This window comes from Diuraphis noxia, unplaced genomic scaffold (assembly GCF_037042655.1).
Source record: "Diuraphis noxia isolate RWA-SAM2 unplaced genomic scaffold, SU_Dnox_SAM2 contig0001, whole genome shotgun sequence".
In the NCBI taxonomy this organism is placed as follows: domain Eukaryota; kingdom Metazoa; phylum Arthropoda; class Insecta; order Hemiptera; family Aphididae; genus Diuraphis; species Diuraphis noxia.
The window spans coordinates 74,108,088-74,124,985 of NW_028301711.1; the positions used below are offsets into that span (position 1 = coordinate 74,108,088).

General features: G+C 29.4%; 2 protein-coding genes and 2 pseudogenes across 2 annotated transcripts; 1 reads left to right on the top strand and 3 right to left on the bottom strand.

Moving 5' to 3' along the window:
• Positions 1-2,478: 2,478 nt before the first annotated feature.
• Positions 2,479-4,345, bottom strand: LOC149061661 (uncharacterized; annotated as a pseudogene).
• A 772-nt stretch (positions 4,346-5,117) lies between these two features.
• On the top strand, positions 5,118-5,539 carry LOC107172051 (uncharacterized). Its single transcript, XM_089216513.1, has one exon. The coding sequence runs from the start codon at positions 5,118-5,120 to the stop codon at positions 5,424-5,426; it is 309 nt and encodes a 102-aa protein (XP_089072639.1). The 3' UTR covers positions 5,427-5,539.
• Positions 5,540-5,912: 373 nt separating this feature from the next.
• LOC149061662 (uncharacterized) lies at positions 5,913-9,617 on the bottom strand. The gene is made up of 3 exons (XM_089216510.1): positions 9,446-9,617; positions 8,140-8,302; positions 5,913-6,555 (listed from the first exon to the last, which is right to left on the bottom strand). Exons 1-3 carry the CDS (start codon positions 9,615-9,617, stop codon positions 5,913-5,915), a joined length of 978 nt encoding a protein of 325 aa, XP_089072636.1.
• A 5,322-nt stretch (positions 9,618-14,939) lies between these two features.
• LOC149061663 (uncharacterized) lies at positions 14,940-16,302 on the bottom strand (annotated as a pseudogene).
• Between the last annotated feature and the right edge of the window lie 596 nt (positions 16,303-16,898).

Below are 16,898 nucleotides of genomic sequence, written 5' to 3' on the forward strand. Positions count from 1 at the left end.
TAGGAATAGTTGCACATAAAGATTGTATATTATTGTCTACTCCTTTTTTTCAAGGATAAATTTTTCTTTCCCTGTAGAATGTCCAGAAATACTACAAAATAAACCCTCTGATGTATATTCCATGTATCTATATGCCATAATAGTAAATTTTGATTTGTTTATACCAATAATAATTTGTTTATAAAACGGCTTGGTATACTCGCTGAAATTATACATAAAATCTTGAGAAACTTTAATAACATGAAAATTTTTTGAAGTAGTTTCTACCATTTGTTGGTATGTTTCAGGTAAATAAACTCTTTCGGTCTTTCGTCTAACTTTTTCTATAAGACCGAAACATCGGTCACAAGGTAAGAAACTGTGACCGGGTTCTGGATACCTATGTATGATGTGTTCAATACCAAACATTTTAAATTTAACAATAGTATTTAAATATTGAAATAATGCATTGTTTTTATTTTGTGCGCTACAATTATCTGTAAAAATATAATTTTTTTTATACCTGGCTTTAAAAGATGTTTGAAATAGTAGTGTATAAAACTGATCACTTCATTTTGACTTTTCTTAGCTATTGTTTCATCATACATGAAGTGGAATAATTGTCCAGTTTTTCCAGAATATATACAAAAGTTGTTGAACCACAGCTGGCGTTTGTTGAAAATATCACCACATTCCACATGAGGGAGTGGCATGTTTTGTTGGTAATCAAAAGTTATAAGTTCTACCTCATTGTGTTCTTTAGCCTCGATGCGATAGGTTTTCATATCACTATAAAATACTTCAGCTTTTCTAATGTGAATTTCTTTTTCAAGCTCTAGTAGATGTTTAACTTCTAAATTTTTTTCTGCATCAATCATAACCTTATATTTGTCACAGGACTGATATTTGTCAGATCTAGGATATCCAAAGGCTAGATTAAAATTATTATTAAAATATTTATTATAATATTTATATTTGACAACAGGTTTGCCTTTTTCCCCGCGTTGAAATTGAGCATATACAGCTGGTTCATAAAGTTCTAAATATAACTTGTACATTTTGGACACAGATAGTTCTGAAGGTAAATAACGAATATTATTGTTGTCATGTCTACTGTAATGAGAAGAACGACTAGGAAAGCTCTTTATATGTGTTTGAACTCTATGCAAAACATCTTCAGGTAATTTGTTTGGTCGGTTGTGATGTTTCCCACGCAAATCAACTGGACTAGGCTCATTAGATTTTATTTTATTTAGAAGTCGTTCCACTCTAGATTTGCCTATGCCAAATAGTCTACAAAACGATTTTTTGCAAACAATAACTTCTTTAGTATCAAGACGTATCTTATATTTGCAGGAACAAGACCTACTTTTACCAAGGCCCGATTTTGGTCTACGCCTTACAACGGTATTAACACTTATAAGACCACACAAAAAAGTGTCTTGTTTTTCCTTGCTGTTAATTGAGTTAAACATATTGATAATAAGTTTCTTTTCATCATCATTTATTTTGGAATAGCATTGATAGGCACATTTACAATCTAAGCCTGTTGTTCTTTCTTTAATTAATTTATTTGTAGTGTTACTGACAAATTCCTTACCTTCAGTTCGTAATTTTTTTTCTTTATTGCACTTCCAATTTACTGGGCCACTTCTTTTTGTTGCAGTGGAACTTGAAGGTCCTACAAAAATATCTGTCTCATCATCAGATGCTTCGATAATATTAGGACTATCCAAATTACCCTTAACTTGTTGAACTTGTTCACACTCTGAGTCAGTCTCAAAAGCAAGAATACCGTCTAAAATATCATCGGCTTCTGGTGTCTGTTTCTCAATAACAAAATCGGGATCTATATTATCATCATCAAATTCTGATTCTGATTCTGAAAACGACTCATCAAGTCCATCATATATGAGTTTTCTTTTAGCGTACATATTAAACTTCCTCGTTATATATTTTATATAATAAAATAAAACAATTAATATAAAACAAACTACTAAGATCAGACTAGAGTCTACTAGACTACAACCGTATAGACAACATTATTAGTACATTACTATTGATTATTCAAACAGGTAAATAATTTAAATTTAACAATATTACTGTTATCAAAACTGAACATTGATAATAGCATAATATGCGATGCACGTGTTAAATACAGTATAGGCAATATTCACGGCAAAACTAAGACAGCCCCGGAGTTGTCTGGTTTTTCGCCTGAAATCAAAAAACCAGGTGGCTCCAAAACCATTATAATTTCTATACGGATAGTCGGATTTATCTCGTTCTTGCACAGAAAATCTGATAATAATTTTTTCGATTTGAAATCATGATAATACTAATTTCGTTAAAAATGGAGCTATCTGGTTATTGCACAGAGCCCTTCAATTATGCTATTATTTTTAGTTTTGTTTTAAATATTTATTATATAACTTGCGCTAACTTTTTTTTTATACAGTGAGTTTTCTCTGGTATGAGATTATTAGTACTTCGATTTTCTTATTTTGTACTCAGATTTTTTGAATTATATTGTTTTTTATGTTTATTGTGCATTAAGTGGTGTGTTACGTTAGAAAAGAATCCACCGATTAGTTTGAAGCTTCACCCAAATGTATTGTATTATTATGATATATATTATAGTCCAGTGTTTATGAAAGTTACAACCATATTAAAAAAGATGACCAAACCTAACGCGCCTGACATTATATTTCCAAAACTCGTAAACCAGCCCCATATTTTATGTAATTTTTTATGGACTAATTTGCTTATGGTCTGTTCATCGATTAGGTTTTTAACATTAATGCCCTAATCTATCACACTGTAACCTAATATTTGTCTAATTAAATTTCATTGAACTGTCTCAGATTCTTGAGAAAACATTAAATGATTTTGTAGTGCCTTTATTATGTCAGTTGTATATATGCCTGCCGTCATGAAGTTGTCTGAACTTTCGTAAGACCAAGTAAGAGTGGTGTCAGGTTTTCGCAATTGTGGATTATTCATCTTGTGTGGTTTTGGTGTTACGGAAAACCATTTTCCATTTTTTTGAAAAGCAGGGGGTAAATATTCTTTACAGTCTATTTGAGTGTCATAAGTCTGTAGTATATGAGTTTTCGGAGTCATGAAAAATGTTTTGTTATTGAATAATACCGGAAGTTCGTTGAAGCATGAAGTTTGTACCGACATATCCACATTTACGGGCTTACATTTTTTGTAAATAAATTAGCCATTCTTAACGGCTACTAAACCTGGTCCTTCACCTATGGTGTATGTGAATTCTGGTAAGCTGTATGAAGCAAGTATTAATTTTTGTAATAGGAGTTGCCTTTCGAAATTACATTGTTTTTTTGTTAACTCTTCATAAAGATTTGTGACCGTTCTTTTTATGGTGTATTCGAAATAAACAAATTTTGTATTCATATATGACAGTAGGTCAGTGTTAAATAGTTAAATTTTTTTAGTTGAAAAGATGTTTACATACATCGGATTAGATAATATAAGTAATTGATTGTTCTCGGTTTGAATAACTGGTATATTGCAAGCAAATGCTATAGATGTCTTTTTTAATGCAAATGCATTGTATGTGGTCTCTAAAATGTAAGTTTTGATTTTGTGGTTATTCTAACCTACGGATGTAACTATGGAGGCTGTTCCATCATATAACACGTCGTATTCAGTGATACTAGAGTCTGACTTTTCGTTCCTTCAAATTACTTCCCCTTTATATTAGTCGAGTCCATATGAATCAGATAATTTTAATCTAGAACCCTTCGGTAAGATTAATATGTTTTCTTTATTATTTGCTAACGGTATACCCTTGGATAAATGAATTTTATATTTAGCTTGCACTATGACATTGTTACATGTACCCTTAGAATTAGTGAAAGTGGTACCTTAGTAATTGCCATACTTATCTAATATTCCCTACTTGTATGTGAAGTGATGAATGTTTCGTTTATTCGTCTGCCTGATATTATGCCTCCGAATGGGGTTTGATAAATTAATTTTTTTATGTAAGCTATCATATCGAGCATGTCCTAATTCGATAATTTCTGAATGATAACCTCCATCTACCATTTGGCCGTCTTCGAATGTGGAGCATCTTATTATCAAGTAGTCTACGGAAATGAAGCATAACTTAAAATATTGTATATGTATTTCTAATTTTTTTAGTAATTTCATTTTTGGTAGTGATTCGATTTCTTTAGGTTTCGGAGTTTCGAAAAGATCTACGTTTATGCTGTTAAAAGCACTAATGTTTATTTGTGGGCCCCAACAGTCATAAGCTATGAAAGTTTGTATGGGATATGTACATCTTTATACTACAGATGTAAGTGAGTATATACTTTATATGGATTGGAGGCATCTTTTATTGTGCACTTAATTATTATTATTATTATTATTTTTATTAATATTATTTTGTTTTTATAGTTATTATGCCTAGATAGTATGTGATAATATGTTGTCACCTTGATCTCTGAATTTACTGTAATTATGTTTTTGTTAGTATTATATTTTATTAAAATACAATAAGTTGTTAATAAGCGATAAGTGTTTATAAATCATACATCATATTATTACACATGATAATGGCATTAAAAGCAATTATAATCTTTTTAGAGTAAGTAAAGCTAATTTTATGTATATTTTTTTTTTTACTGTGTTAGGTTAGGTGGCCTATTCTTATTATAATAGTTAAGGTTAATATTCTTACATGCTGCTACAAACTAACTTAATAACAATATAATAATTATATATAATTAATTCCTATAATATAAATTATTACATATTATATAATTGTATCAGTAAAACTTACATAATCTTAATTTATATCAGCGTTATATTTTAAGATATATATAATGATTATTTTATTATTTTTTTTTTTTATTGTTATTTACTAATGTCTCTTAGGCTCGGGCCACACGATGCGTTATTGCCGCATGCGTCAAAATAAATTGCGGTGACGCCGCAATGACATATCGGGCCACACGATGCGTTGCATTGCGTTGTGACCGGATGCGTTAGGTATATTTTTAAAATTTTCTAAGTCTAAACTTGGGAACTCAAAATTAATTTAGAATGAAAAATTAATTTAGTTTCAATCTAGACTTAGTATCGCGAGGTCGATAGTCGATACTATGTCCAATAAAACAATTTTAAAAGTGTTGTGTGCAGCAGAAGCTGCTGGAGAATTCGATGAACCTACTCCTTCAAAACGAAGATATTGGGTACACCCCTTAAATTCTGATAGAGAAAAAAATAAAAAAATTTCAGAATTTTACGAAAATATACGTAAACACCCCGAAAAGTTTTTTGAGTATTATCGAATGTCGGTTAAATCATTCGACGAACTCTTAGCTAAGCTTCGTCAACTTTTAACTAAAGAAATTACAAATATGCGTAATCCTTTAAGTCCGGAGGTTAGACTGACGGTGACTATAAGGTAAGTCAAGAAAATGTATTATTTACCTTCAATTGTTTGAAATTATAAAAAAGTTATTAAAAATATTAAAGTATTCTTTAAAAAAAAAACTTATAAATAAATATATTTTATATATTTTTTTATAATATGGACAACATTTCATAAATGTGATTACGCATATACATATCACTAAATATGTACTATACGTCTATACGTCTATTATACTAAACTGTTTGCCTATCTGTAATATTTTATAATAACTAAAAAATAAATAAGACTTGTTTATAGATACATTATGAAAAACTGTATTCTTTTTTTATTAACTTCTAAGTACAAAAAAAATGTATTAACTGTTTAAAAAACAAAAAATTGTAAAATGAATACAAAATATAAATACTCGTACAAATATAATAACAATAAAAAAAACGTTTAACTTTTTTAAATTTCTTAAAATAAATAAAAATAAAATAAAATTATTATCACTTTTAAAAAATATATTTATTAATATATTTTAAATTTGTTGGTTATCATCATGGGGATTATGTTGAGGAAATTGTTGTGGCTTTAGTTGGTTAGGTGGGATGCGTTCAGTAGAAGGCAGTTGAGAATATTGATATGCAGGAATTGGTTCAGAATATATGTTATGATGGTGTAGAGTATCTATTGAACTTTGTGAGGGAGATGCTTGTTGATGTTGGTATGAGATTGAAGAAGACGACTTCAACGAATTTAAATACCCAGGATAAAAATATGGAGCATTATTCTGTTGATGAAATACTGAAGTTGGATGTGAATAGTTATTTTGTGGACGAGATTCTTTTGAAAAAAAATTAAGTACGTATATTTTAAATTCCAATTTTTTGCTATCATTTAATTTCTTTACTTCAGGAAGTAAAGATTTTAAAAAATGTTCATCTGCGTCAGTGGTTTCTTGTTTTTCCAGATGGTTTAAAAGTTTGCTTTGAAAAATAGTCATTTTCGGATTTTTTTGATTTTTTTTCGAAGTACTGGGTGGGGTGTTCTGTGGGCTTATGATCGACGTATCTAGTTGCTGTGATGTGTCCAATAATGTATTATTATGATCTTCATCTGGATCATCTGTATCCGAAACTTGTTGGTCAGTTTGTGTGTCGCTTATAAAATTTCCCGATGTACTATTCAAATAAATAAAATTTTTAAATATTTAGTTAGGCAATTATAAAAATAAAATAGTACAGTAAAAAAAAAAATATAATTTCATATCAACAACTGATGCAAAAAATAAAATTAATATTTTAATATTTCAAACCAAAACAATGTTCAGATAAAATGTTTCATATTATTTTACACATAAAGTACATACGTATTATACCTAAATAAATATATAAATTAAATTTGAAGGTATACAGTTTAAAAGAAAGACCTGAAAAATTAAATAACTTTAGTTCTGATTAATATTTTTAATTTTATGATTTTAAAATATTTATAGACGCTTACACTAAACATATAATATAAAATGTTGGATTAATGTATTGATTTTAAAATTATGTGTAGTATTCATTTTAGATTCTGAACGGAGTGATGAATGTATTGATTTTACAATGATGTTTTTATTTTGTGCCTGTGTACAGCATAACTAGTCGAAATAATGCTTCGATTTCAAACTTTAGGGGTGGTTTCTGATGTAAAAGTGAATATCCTTAGTGAATTATAGAGGTCAAAAGTAAACATTTTCCAACAGTTTTCAAAAAAATCGAGAAAAACAAAAAAAAAATTACAGAAAAACAGAAAGGGAATTTTTACGCTAACCCACTTTTCGACCTAATCGATTTTTTTATATGGTTGTAATTCAAAAAATAATCACTGTAAATACTTGAAATTTTCACCAAATGTTTATGTTAGTGTTATCTATTTACTGTTTAATTTTCAAAATTTTTTTACTTTTTTTGAGTTATTTATAGACCACTGAAAAAAAACATGAAAATTTAATACAAGGTTCCTTATGAGTTGTTCTTATTGTAGCTAAAAAAAATTAAAAATCGTTAGTCAAAATTATTTAAATTAATTAATTAATTATTTAAATTTCAAGTACCTAAAACTTAATAGTTTTCAAATAATAACAAATAAGAAAATCATTGTATATCTACGACAATTTGTTAGTCGACGGGTCCAGTGTCCAGTGCCCAATTTCTAACGTCAAACTCTCGCTAAAAATTAATTTAACTTTTTTTTTTGGTAAATGTAGGAAAACTTAAGGGAGCTTTTGTATAAAAATTTCAAATCTTAGATATACATAGAAAAGTTTTTATGAATTTCTAACTCAAAATAATTTGCTAATATTCGTGAATTTGCTGAATTTTGTCAACATTTTAACTTCAGAGTTCAGACGCTCAAAATATTGTGGATTCACGCTTACCGGCTTTTTTATTACGCTATAAAATAAAATTGAAAACTGGTTTGCCTATTTTCGGTTTTTCCTAACGCTTTTGAATACTTTTTGGAAATTTTTATTGTTGACCCCCCAAAATACCAACTGAATTCACTTTCATGCCAGAAAAGATGCTGTTGAATGTTAAGCATTTTTACTGTCCCAAAAAAGCAAAATGTGGCACATATAAAAAGAATATTTTACATAATTGTAAAATTAATACATTCATAAGAATCAAAAATTTAAATATGATATGCATTTTTTTGTACAATTCTAAATAGTCAATTTTTAAATCTAGTTTTACATAATATTATAATTATGTTAAATTTACCTTCTTCTATCTAAATTTGGTTTCAAAAACGATAACATATCAGCGAAGTGGTATTTTTTTCTTTTTGTAGCACCAGAACCACTCTTAATATTTTTCTCCTGGTTTATATACTTCATGTAATTATCGCGTACGTGTCTCCATTTTTTTTCCTTTAAATCCTTTGCTAAAATAAAAAATTTAATACGCTCATCATACTAATACATTTTAAAATTTATTGTTAGATATCTGTCAACTGGAACTTGTTTTAAAGCTTTGCAATTTGATTTTAATATTGGGAAGAGTACAGTTGCACAAATTGTCAAAGATACATATCAAATTTGTTGGAAAGTATTACAACCGACAGAAATGTCTCCACCGACTATGGAACAATGGCTTGATATATCAGAACATTTTTATAGAAGTACGAACTTTCCTAATTGTCTCGGGAGTATCGATGGGAAACACATAAGGTGTAAGAATCCATAAAACTCAGGTTCATATTTTTTCAATTATAAGAAGTATTATTCTATTATCCTTATGGCTGTAGTAGATTCAAATTTAAGTTTTGTGTGTATTGATGTTGGGGCATTTGGACGAGAATCTGATTCGAATGTATTTAAGCAATGTCCATTTGGAAAAAAATTGTATGCCAATCAGCTTAATATTCCTTAACCTAAGTGCTTACCAAATACCGATGACTCTCCTCAGCCTTACGTTTTTGTTGCTGATGAAGCTTTTGCGCTGCACAAAAATTTACTGAGACCATATCCAGGTCGTGGGCTTACAAATAGTCGTCGTATATTCAATTATAGACTTTCAAGAGCAAGAAGGACGGTTGAATGTGCATTTGGCGTACTTTCAAATAAGTGGAGAGTATTACATACGCCTCTATTGGTTGAACCAGATTTTGCGGACGACATCATAAAAGCTTGTTGTATATTACACAACTTTGTCCGCAAACGAGATGGGTATAATTTCGAGGACATGGATACAAGCTATTTGGTAGATGGTTTACCTAATAGAGGACCGGGAGTACGATCTCAAGGAATTGAGGTTAGAGATTTTTACGCAGAGTATTTCATGGGAGCAGGATCCGTACCATTCCAATATAACAAAATATAAAAACTAAAATGATAACATCTACAAACGTAGATATTTTAATACTTATTAAAATTAATAATTTCTGGTGGTTTAATTAATTTTTATTTATTTAGGTATGTATATTGTATTTTGGAACATTAACATTATAAAATATGTATAATTACGTATGTATATTAACTGTTTTTTATAATATTCGTTTTTATTCATATTAATAAAAAAATGTTACCTTTTTCCTCCTTTTGAGCCGTTGAAAGTTCTTCCCAATTTTTGTTTAAAGCGGCAGCCACAGAATTCCATGCCAACATTTTCATTGGCTTGTCATGGTAATCGTTTGAGCCAATATCCCATAAACATGGTCTTGACTGAACTTCGATTATTAATTTTTCAAAATCGAACATTTTTTACGTTTTTTTTAAATTCAAAATTTTCAAATCGGAAAAATTATATAGTTTGCCGCGTGCGTTATTACCGCGTCGTGTGGTCGATATAATTAAAATACATGTGTATATATTTAATCTATTAGCTTGAAATACTTCAGCTGGTTCAAAAGAAGTAAAAGTACTTTTTTTCTGCCAAGTTCGATTGCACCTACACTTCTAAGCCTTCTCGCAACATTTTTCCATCTTTCGATGAGCTTCCCTTTGGCATGAACTTGGTGAGTCCCTTCAGATTTCGATGGAATAAAATATACTCTCTATAAACAAATAAAAACTTGAGTTGATTCTAATCACTAGTTGTTGTTTGAAAACATTATGCAAAGTAATTTATTTTATACAGTGTGTAAAATGGATTTATATTTGACTAACTTATTTTTGAAATATTAAAGGAATTTTACTAGGTTGTAACATATGTATTTATTATAAATTATATAAATAAGTATAAAATTATGCAACTATACTTACTTCTTTTTCCTGAGGAAATACTTCAACAATTAGTTTAGAAATCTTTTGGAAGTATAAGTCAGAACCCCTATAAAAATCTTATTGTAATAATCTTGTGAACTAACAAGTATACATATACATTTTACTATACCTAACTATTAATTTATAACTCAAGAAATTATATTTATACATAGTCTGATAGTCGTATGGCTGTATGGCTATACTCTATGGTGGTACTTGAAATTACTAACACTACTTATTTATGATAGAATTCGTGTTATAGGTATAAACATTTATATTTTATCATAGATTAAAAGTAAGTAGGTACTGTATGAAATAAATGTTTTAATTTGAATAGTATAAATAATAAATATATCATAAAGAAAGGTAATTTTCATTTAAATTTAAAATCCTAACTCTACCAGAAGTGTTGTATACCTACTTGCATTTTTCCTGAAATAAATAATTAATTAAAAGCTTGGTAAGTGTGTTTTGAGCGTTATCTAACAAACTATCATTATTTTTTTCTGAATCGGCCAAGATATATCGGCCGTCGTTTGTTGAATGTAATAGTTCTAACAATGTCTATTATGATAACAAATGAATGATATTGTAATAAATAAAACTGTTACTTAAGTTAGTTCTAAAAAATTATTATAGGTCCTTGAATATTCCTATTTAAAGATTTGTATGATTCAAATTTGGGCTGAAGAGCTAAATTTAAATATGTTGAATCTATTGGTGATGTCTGAGTAAAATCTTATAAATGTACCTATAGTCAGTGTTGCCAGGTCAAATTTGCAAATGTTTCGATTTCATTTTTTAAAAGTTTCGATTTCATTCGATTTTTACCCAGTTTTTTTTTAATTACTCAGACCTCGCTTCGCTCGGTCTTCGCTAATCTATAATCATTTATTTATTTTAACAATATTCTTGTAAAAAAATTGTCGTGTCGTAATCAGTAAACTCTTAACGTATTTTCTCCTGCAGAAAAATATTGTACAATATTGAGCACAAATGCGCAATACATTATTCGGTGATAAACTGATAACACCATAATAAAACTTGATAAAATTAATAAGGTGTATAAAACCATAGAATAAAGATAAAACCACGAATGGCATGAACTAAAGAACTAATAGTATTAAATAGTATTAATAGTAGTAGTATAATATGATCTAAGGTTTTAACTTTTAAATCAAATTAACCTGTCCAATGTCCTCAATGGTCCGAAAAAAAAAACAAATAGCTTAAAGCAAATACTATAAATTAATTTATTAATCTTTTAAACATACAAATAAAGCAACTAATCCCTTGTGCTGTCTGGTTGTCAAACAAAATATTAAATATAATAGTAACAATTTTAAAAAGTTTCAACAAATAATACAGTCTTAATAATATTCTTTTTATCACAAGTATGATATAAATATTAATGTACTAATTAGTAATTAGCATAGAAACAAAACAAAAAACAACTAATCCCTTCTGTTGTCAAACAAAATATTAAATATAATAGTAACAATTTTAAAATGTTTCAGCAAATAATACAGTCTTAATAATATTCTTTTTATCACAAGTATGATATAATTATTAAAGTACTAATTAGTAATTAGCATAGAAATAAAACAAAAAACAACTAATCCCTTCTGTTGTCAAACAAAATAATAAATATAAAAGTAACAATTTTAAAAAGTTTCAACTAATAATACAGTCTTAATAATATTCTTTTTATCACAAGTATGATATAATTATTAAAGTACTAATTAGTAATTAGCATAGAAATAAAACAAAAAACAACTAATCCCTTCTGTTGTCAAACAAAATAATAAATATAAAAGTAACAATATTTTAACACGTTTCAACAAAATATAATACATTCTTAATACATTGAGTTATTATGTTTCATCATCATTTTATTGCCTATATCAAAATTATAACAAGATTTTTGTTGATTATTCAACATGTTTTTAGAATGCAATATACCAGATAAAGAATTTATAGATAGTTTGTTCCTTATTTTGGTTTTGTTCAAATTGATTGATGAAAAAATTCTTTCAACACATGCACTACTATGTGGTAGTATAATTAAAAAGTTAACTAACTTCATTACTAAAGGAAATGAGTTATTACCTTCAGGATCTTTTAAATTATTAACTATCCTCCAAAATGCTATTATTTCCAATTCAAAATTAATATCAATATTTCTTAACAATCTCCATTCACGGTCCAAATCATTTAAATTTAGTTCTAAAACTGATTCAAAATATTGAGCTGCTGGTCCAATTGATATTACATTATTTATATTTCGAGGATCAAGAAAACTTAGGGATTTTAAACACTTGACTTCGTTTGAATGAAAAGGAAATCTTTGGAAAAGTTGGTGTGCACATTCTACAAAGAAGTTTAAGCAGTTGTTGATGAATACAGATTTTTCAGTATGTGATAACTTACATATAGAGTTGTTTCTAATTAGAGCCATACATTTTCCTCCAATATAAATGTCTTCAGGTTTTACAAAATTTTCAGGTACTCTGTACTGCACTTTTTCTAGATCAGTAGTTCTTAGATAATCAGGTTTTATGTAACATTCCAATATAGTTTTGTACGTCATAGACATTTTAGAGTATAGTTTATGAATTTGAGGCTGTTCATTTTGAAATAAGATATTTAAGGAGGTCAACAATGGTAAAACAAGATCTAAAAACTCATATAAAGTTCAAAATGAGGATCATTAATATATTTGAAAATTTCATTTGCTTTATTATCATTGTTTTCGCTTTGAAAATATAACTTAAGTGCTGGCAATTATTCTAATATTCTTTGAATGCATACATGTAAAGACAACCATCTTGTCTGACATGGTTTCAATATTTTATGAGGTTTAATTTCACAAAAACTTTGAAATTCTTCATATTCTGTTTGTCTCTTAAAACTGTACATAAAATATGTATAAATTTCTCTAACCGTTTTTTCTATTTCATCAGGAATTTTTTGTGTTGCATACGAAGCAACTAATGCTAGTGAGTGACAAATGCATTTCATAGTGTACAAATTAGGAATATCATTTTTCAACAATGTTTTGACAGAATGGTGCCTTCCAAACATGGTGCTGGCTCCATCTGCAGCAAACCCGACAAGATTATTTTTATAATGCACTGAGTGTTTATTGAAAAAATTTATGATAGCATTGTATATTCCAAGAGCGCTTCCATCACGTATTTCAATCAAACTTAAATATTGATCTCTTACAATATAATTATTGAAATCTAATAAACGAACGACTACAGCCAAATTTTTTGAGGCTGACTTGTCAGTTGATTCATCAATCAACATTGTAAACTTTTGATGTCTTATTTTGTCAATAAGATTTTCAAAACTTGAAGCACCAAGTACATTGTTTACAATAGCAGTAGCCTTAGTTCTATTACATGATATTTTACTTACCGCATCTGAGTCTATAGATTTGATTAATTGAACGAGATGGTCTGAAGTTCTAAAGGAAATATTGTGTTCTGATATGAACATTGAAATTCTCATTTCAGCCTCTTTAGTTTTTTTTTCTATTGTAGTAGCTTTGCCAAGATGTGATTCGATGGAATGCACATTTTGTATTGACTTTGCTGCCCGTTGATGCTTAGAAGTGTTCATATGTTTACGGACCGCAAATTTACCACCTTTATTATCATCATTGCAAAATTTGCAATGAAAATGAAGCTGAGATTTTTTGCTAGGTGCAAGCCATAAACGAAAATTTTTATCTTTCAGCCATTCACTACAAAATTTGTGGGAATACGATTTTTTTTTTGGCCCAAATCTTGATTGATTATGTTGGCTTCCGTCAGTGTCAGAATCATCAGAATTCATATTTGTTTAGATTTAAAAAATTAAATTAAAAAAGTTAAATAAAATACTTGGTTAAGCCTATCTGTATGTACTATGTAGCTACAATACTACAAGACATTTAGTATTTTAGTGTACAATGTACAGTGTACATAGTGTAAATTAAAACTTTTATTTTTATCTATAATGATTCATGATAAATGTTAGCAATAAAATCATAGATACCTAAAATGAATAAAATATATAAAATATATATATGTATCTGTGGCTGTACCCATTGAATACTACATAGTATATAATATTATGATAACTTTATGTTATCATATAGAGTTCAATGATTGTATCACATAATATACGATTAAAGAACTTGTGGTAACTGGTAAGCACAAACTATAACTGATAAACTATAACTTATAACTGCTTATCTAGTAATAATTATCGAGCCACTATCATTATACTAATAATATAAATATTATAACAATACTATAATAATAAATATATGGATGTAAATTTAAAAAAAATTTGGTAAAAAAAAGAATTTATACACCTTATTAATCAAATTCACCAGAAAATCCTCAGATTATAGAAATCCTCAACGTTTTCCTCAAACACCTGTAAAATCTCCAGATTGAGGATTAATCCCCAGACCTGGCAACACTGCCTATAGTGCGGCCAGCGAAACTAGAAGCTTGACTGTCACGCTCCCTAGCTGCTGTTTTTCATTAGGGCTACGAAGAATGCTTTCCCGCGTAAAATAATTTCAAACCACTTATACACTTGTTGTATAGACCTGTTTCACAGCTACTCGTACGGTACGCGCGCGTATCGTATATTCTTACGTGTGGCTATGAAACGGGCCTTTACTATAAAGACATAACATTTTATAATTTTGTAATACACATTTTTTATTTATTTATTATCACATAATCAAACATAAAATAATAATACTAACATTTAAAATATTTACATAGTTTTCGAATTTTAAAAATAATTATAAAACTATGCATCGTCGTCGTCGTCGTCGCTCGAACTGCTGTCATCTGGATAAATTGTTAATATAATCGGCTCTAATATTTCGTCCCTCAGTCCTGCTTTATAGAAATCTTCTTCTTGAATTTTCACACAATGTTCTCCACATTTGGCCCAATCATCAGCAGTTACCGCGTCAATTTCTTTATGGACAAGTGCCATAACATCAGCAATTTTAAATGTTGAGTTTTTTTCAGCCATTCTCCATTTAAATTAATTCTATGGGATTATATTGACAGTGGTAAGGTGGAAGTCTTACCACTTCATGTCCAATTTGGTTTGTCAATTGATCCAACTTATAAATTTTTCCACGTGGCATCGCAAGTTTGACTTTCGCTCGTAATTCGTCAAGAGTTTCTACGGGAGAAAAGTCTATATTTTTTTCCCGCAACCATTGTTGTACATCCGCCTTCCTACTATTTGATTTCGGGTAGTCCTCGAGTAATGCAGAATGATATGACGCGTTGTCCATAACAAAGCTGGGCTCTTCCAAGTTCATTAACATTTGCAAATACCAATTTTCAAAGATGGTAGCATTCATCTGTGAATGATAATCTTTGGTATTGCCAGAGTTACAACGAAAAATTAATTTTGCACCTTTTTTCAAAACCAAAGGAAGGAGACCCAGCGCGACAAATTATAAGGCGACTGCCTTTCCCTGTAGGTACTTTTAAGCCCTCTGTATTATCGTGGTTTTGCCAAATATATCCCCGAGTATGATTTTGGTTTACCCAGGTCTCGTCTAAATATACTATTGGCCGAGTATCACCATTTATACGAAGCTCGTTCATTCTACGTAAAAATTTTACGCGCGCAGCTACTATGTCCGACCGTTCCATAAGAAATTTGCGACCGTCATTACACCGTTTATACTTAAAATTCAGTTTTTCAAAATGATTTTTACTGATGATTTCGACCCCCGGTAATCAGTTTTTTTCCGCAATGCTGCTAAAATTTTTGCACTTGTTGGAAATTCTCCCTTGTCATAAAAGCTGTGTACCACCCTTCTGACCACTTCACTGTCAAAATCGTCAAGATCAGTGACAGGTTTGTTACGACTGTAAAGTTTTCTAGGTGATCGAAATTTTATATCGGTTGAACTTCCGACACCTAACTCTTCTTCAACACCAAGAGATATGGTTTTGCTTTCCTTACAAATATTCTGTACAGTAGACCGACTTACCCCGCAAGCATCTGCCGTACGCTCTTGACATAATCGGAAAAAACCTGCCACTTCCGGTTGGTCTTTTTTACTGGCCAACATTTTAAAATAATTGTATACGTTGTATATAGTTTTTTTGGTTTGAGAATGTATATCTGGCCGGATCGACATTTCTGTTGAACAATAAATGCACAAAAATAGTGAAAAACCGCAAAAAAAACAAAAATGTACAAATAAACAGCAAGAAATTCGTAACAAACTCAGTTCAAATTATAACAACCAGCACACACAAAATACACGTTACACGAAGCAAAGATGTCCAGTGACTAACATAAAGGTCATACAGCAGATGGTTTAATGACTAGAGGTCTGTATTAAAATCTACAGGGGTTCGGTATGCAACGGTCACACAATAGTTGACCATTATACGTAGTACCCAACGTTGTAGTGTATTGTATATTTCCCTCCAAATTGTATTTCAATTATAATACGTATCGTAAACTATAATCTCAAGACTACCTAGCAACGCATTTTACTGATTATTTACAATAGAATGAGAACCACTTTCATGAGCCAAACTACAACCTATAAAAAATTAACATATTCACTATATTCATTTCGAAAAAAAGATCGCGCAGCTGCACAAACAACCAACATATTTAGAACCCCTGGTCTACACGAAAACGGCCGATAGGGCGCGTAACCGTCAAGCTTCTAGTTTCGCTGGCCGCACTATAATGTATTTATATTAAAGATTTATTTCATTG

Bases quoted from the DNA above. Each gene is read 5' to 3' on its own strand.
- LOC149061662 (XM_089216510.1), bottom strand. From the start codon at position 9,617: ATGTTCGATTTTGAAAAATTAATAATCGAAGTTCAGTCAAGACCATGT. The intron at 8,303-9,445 runs GTAACATTTTTT...TTTTTATTTTAG, and splicing joins GGCTCAAAAGGAGGAAAAAG to CAAAGGATTTAAAGGAAAAA. The intron at 6,556-8,139 runs GTAAATTTAACA...TTATTTGAATAG, and splicing joins CCAAATTTAGATAGAAGAAG to TACATCGGGAAATTTTATAA.
- LOC107172051 (XM_089216513.1), top strand. From the start codon at position 5,118: ATGTCCAATAAAACAATTTTAAAAGTGTTGTGTGCAGCAGAAGCTGCT.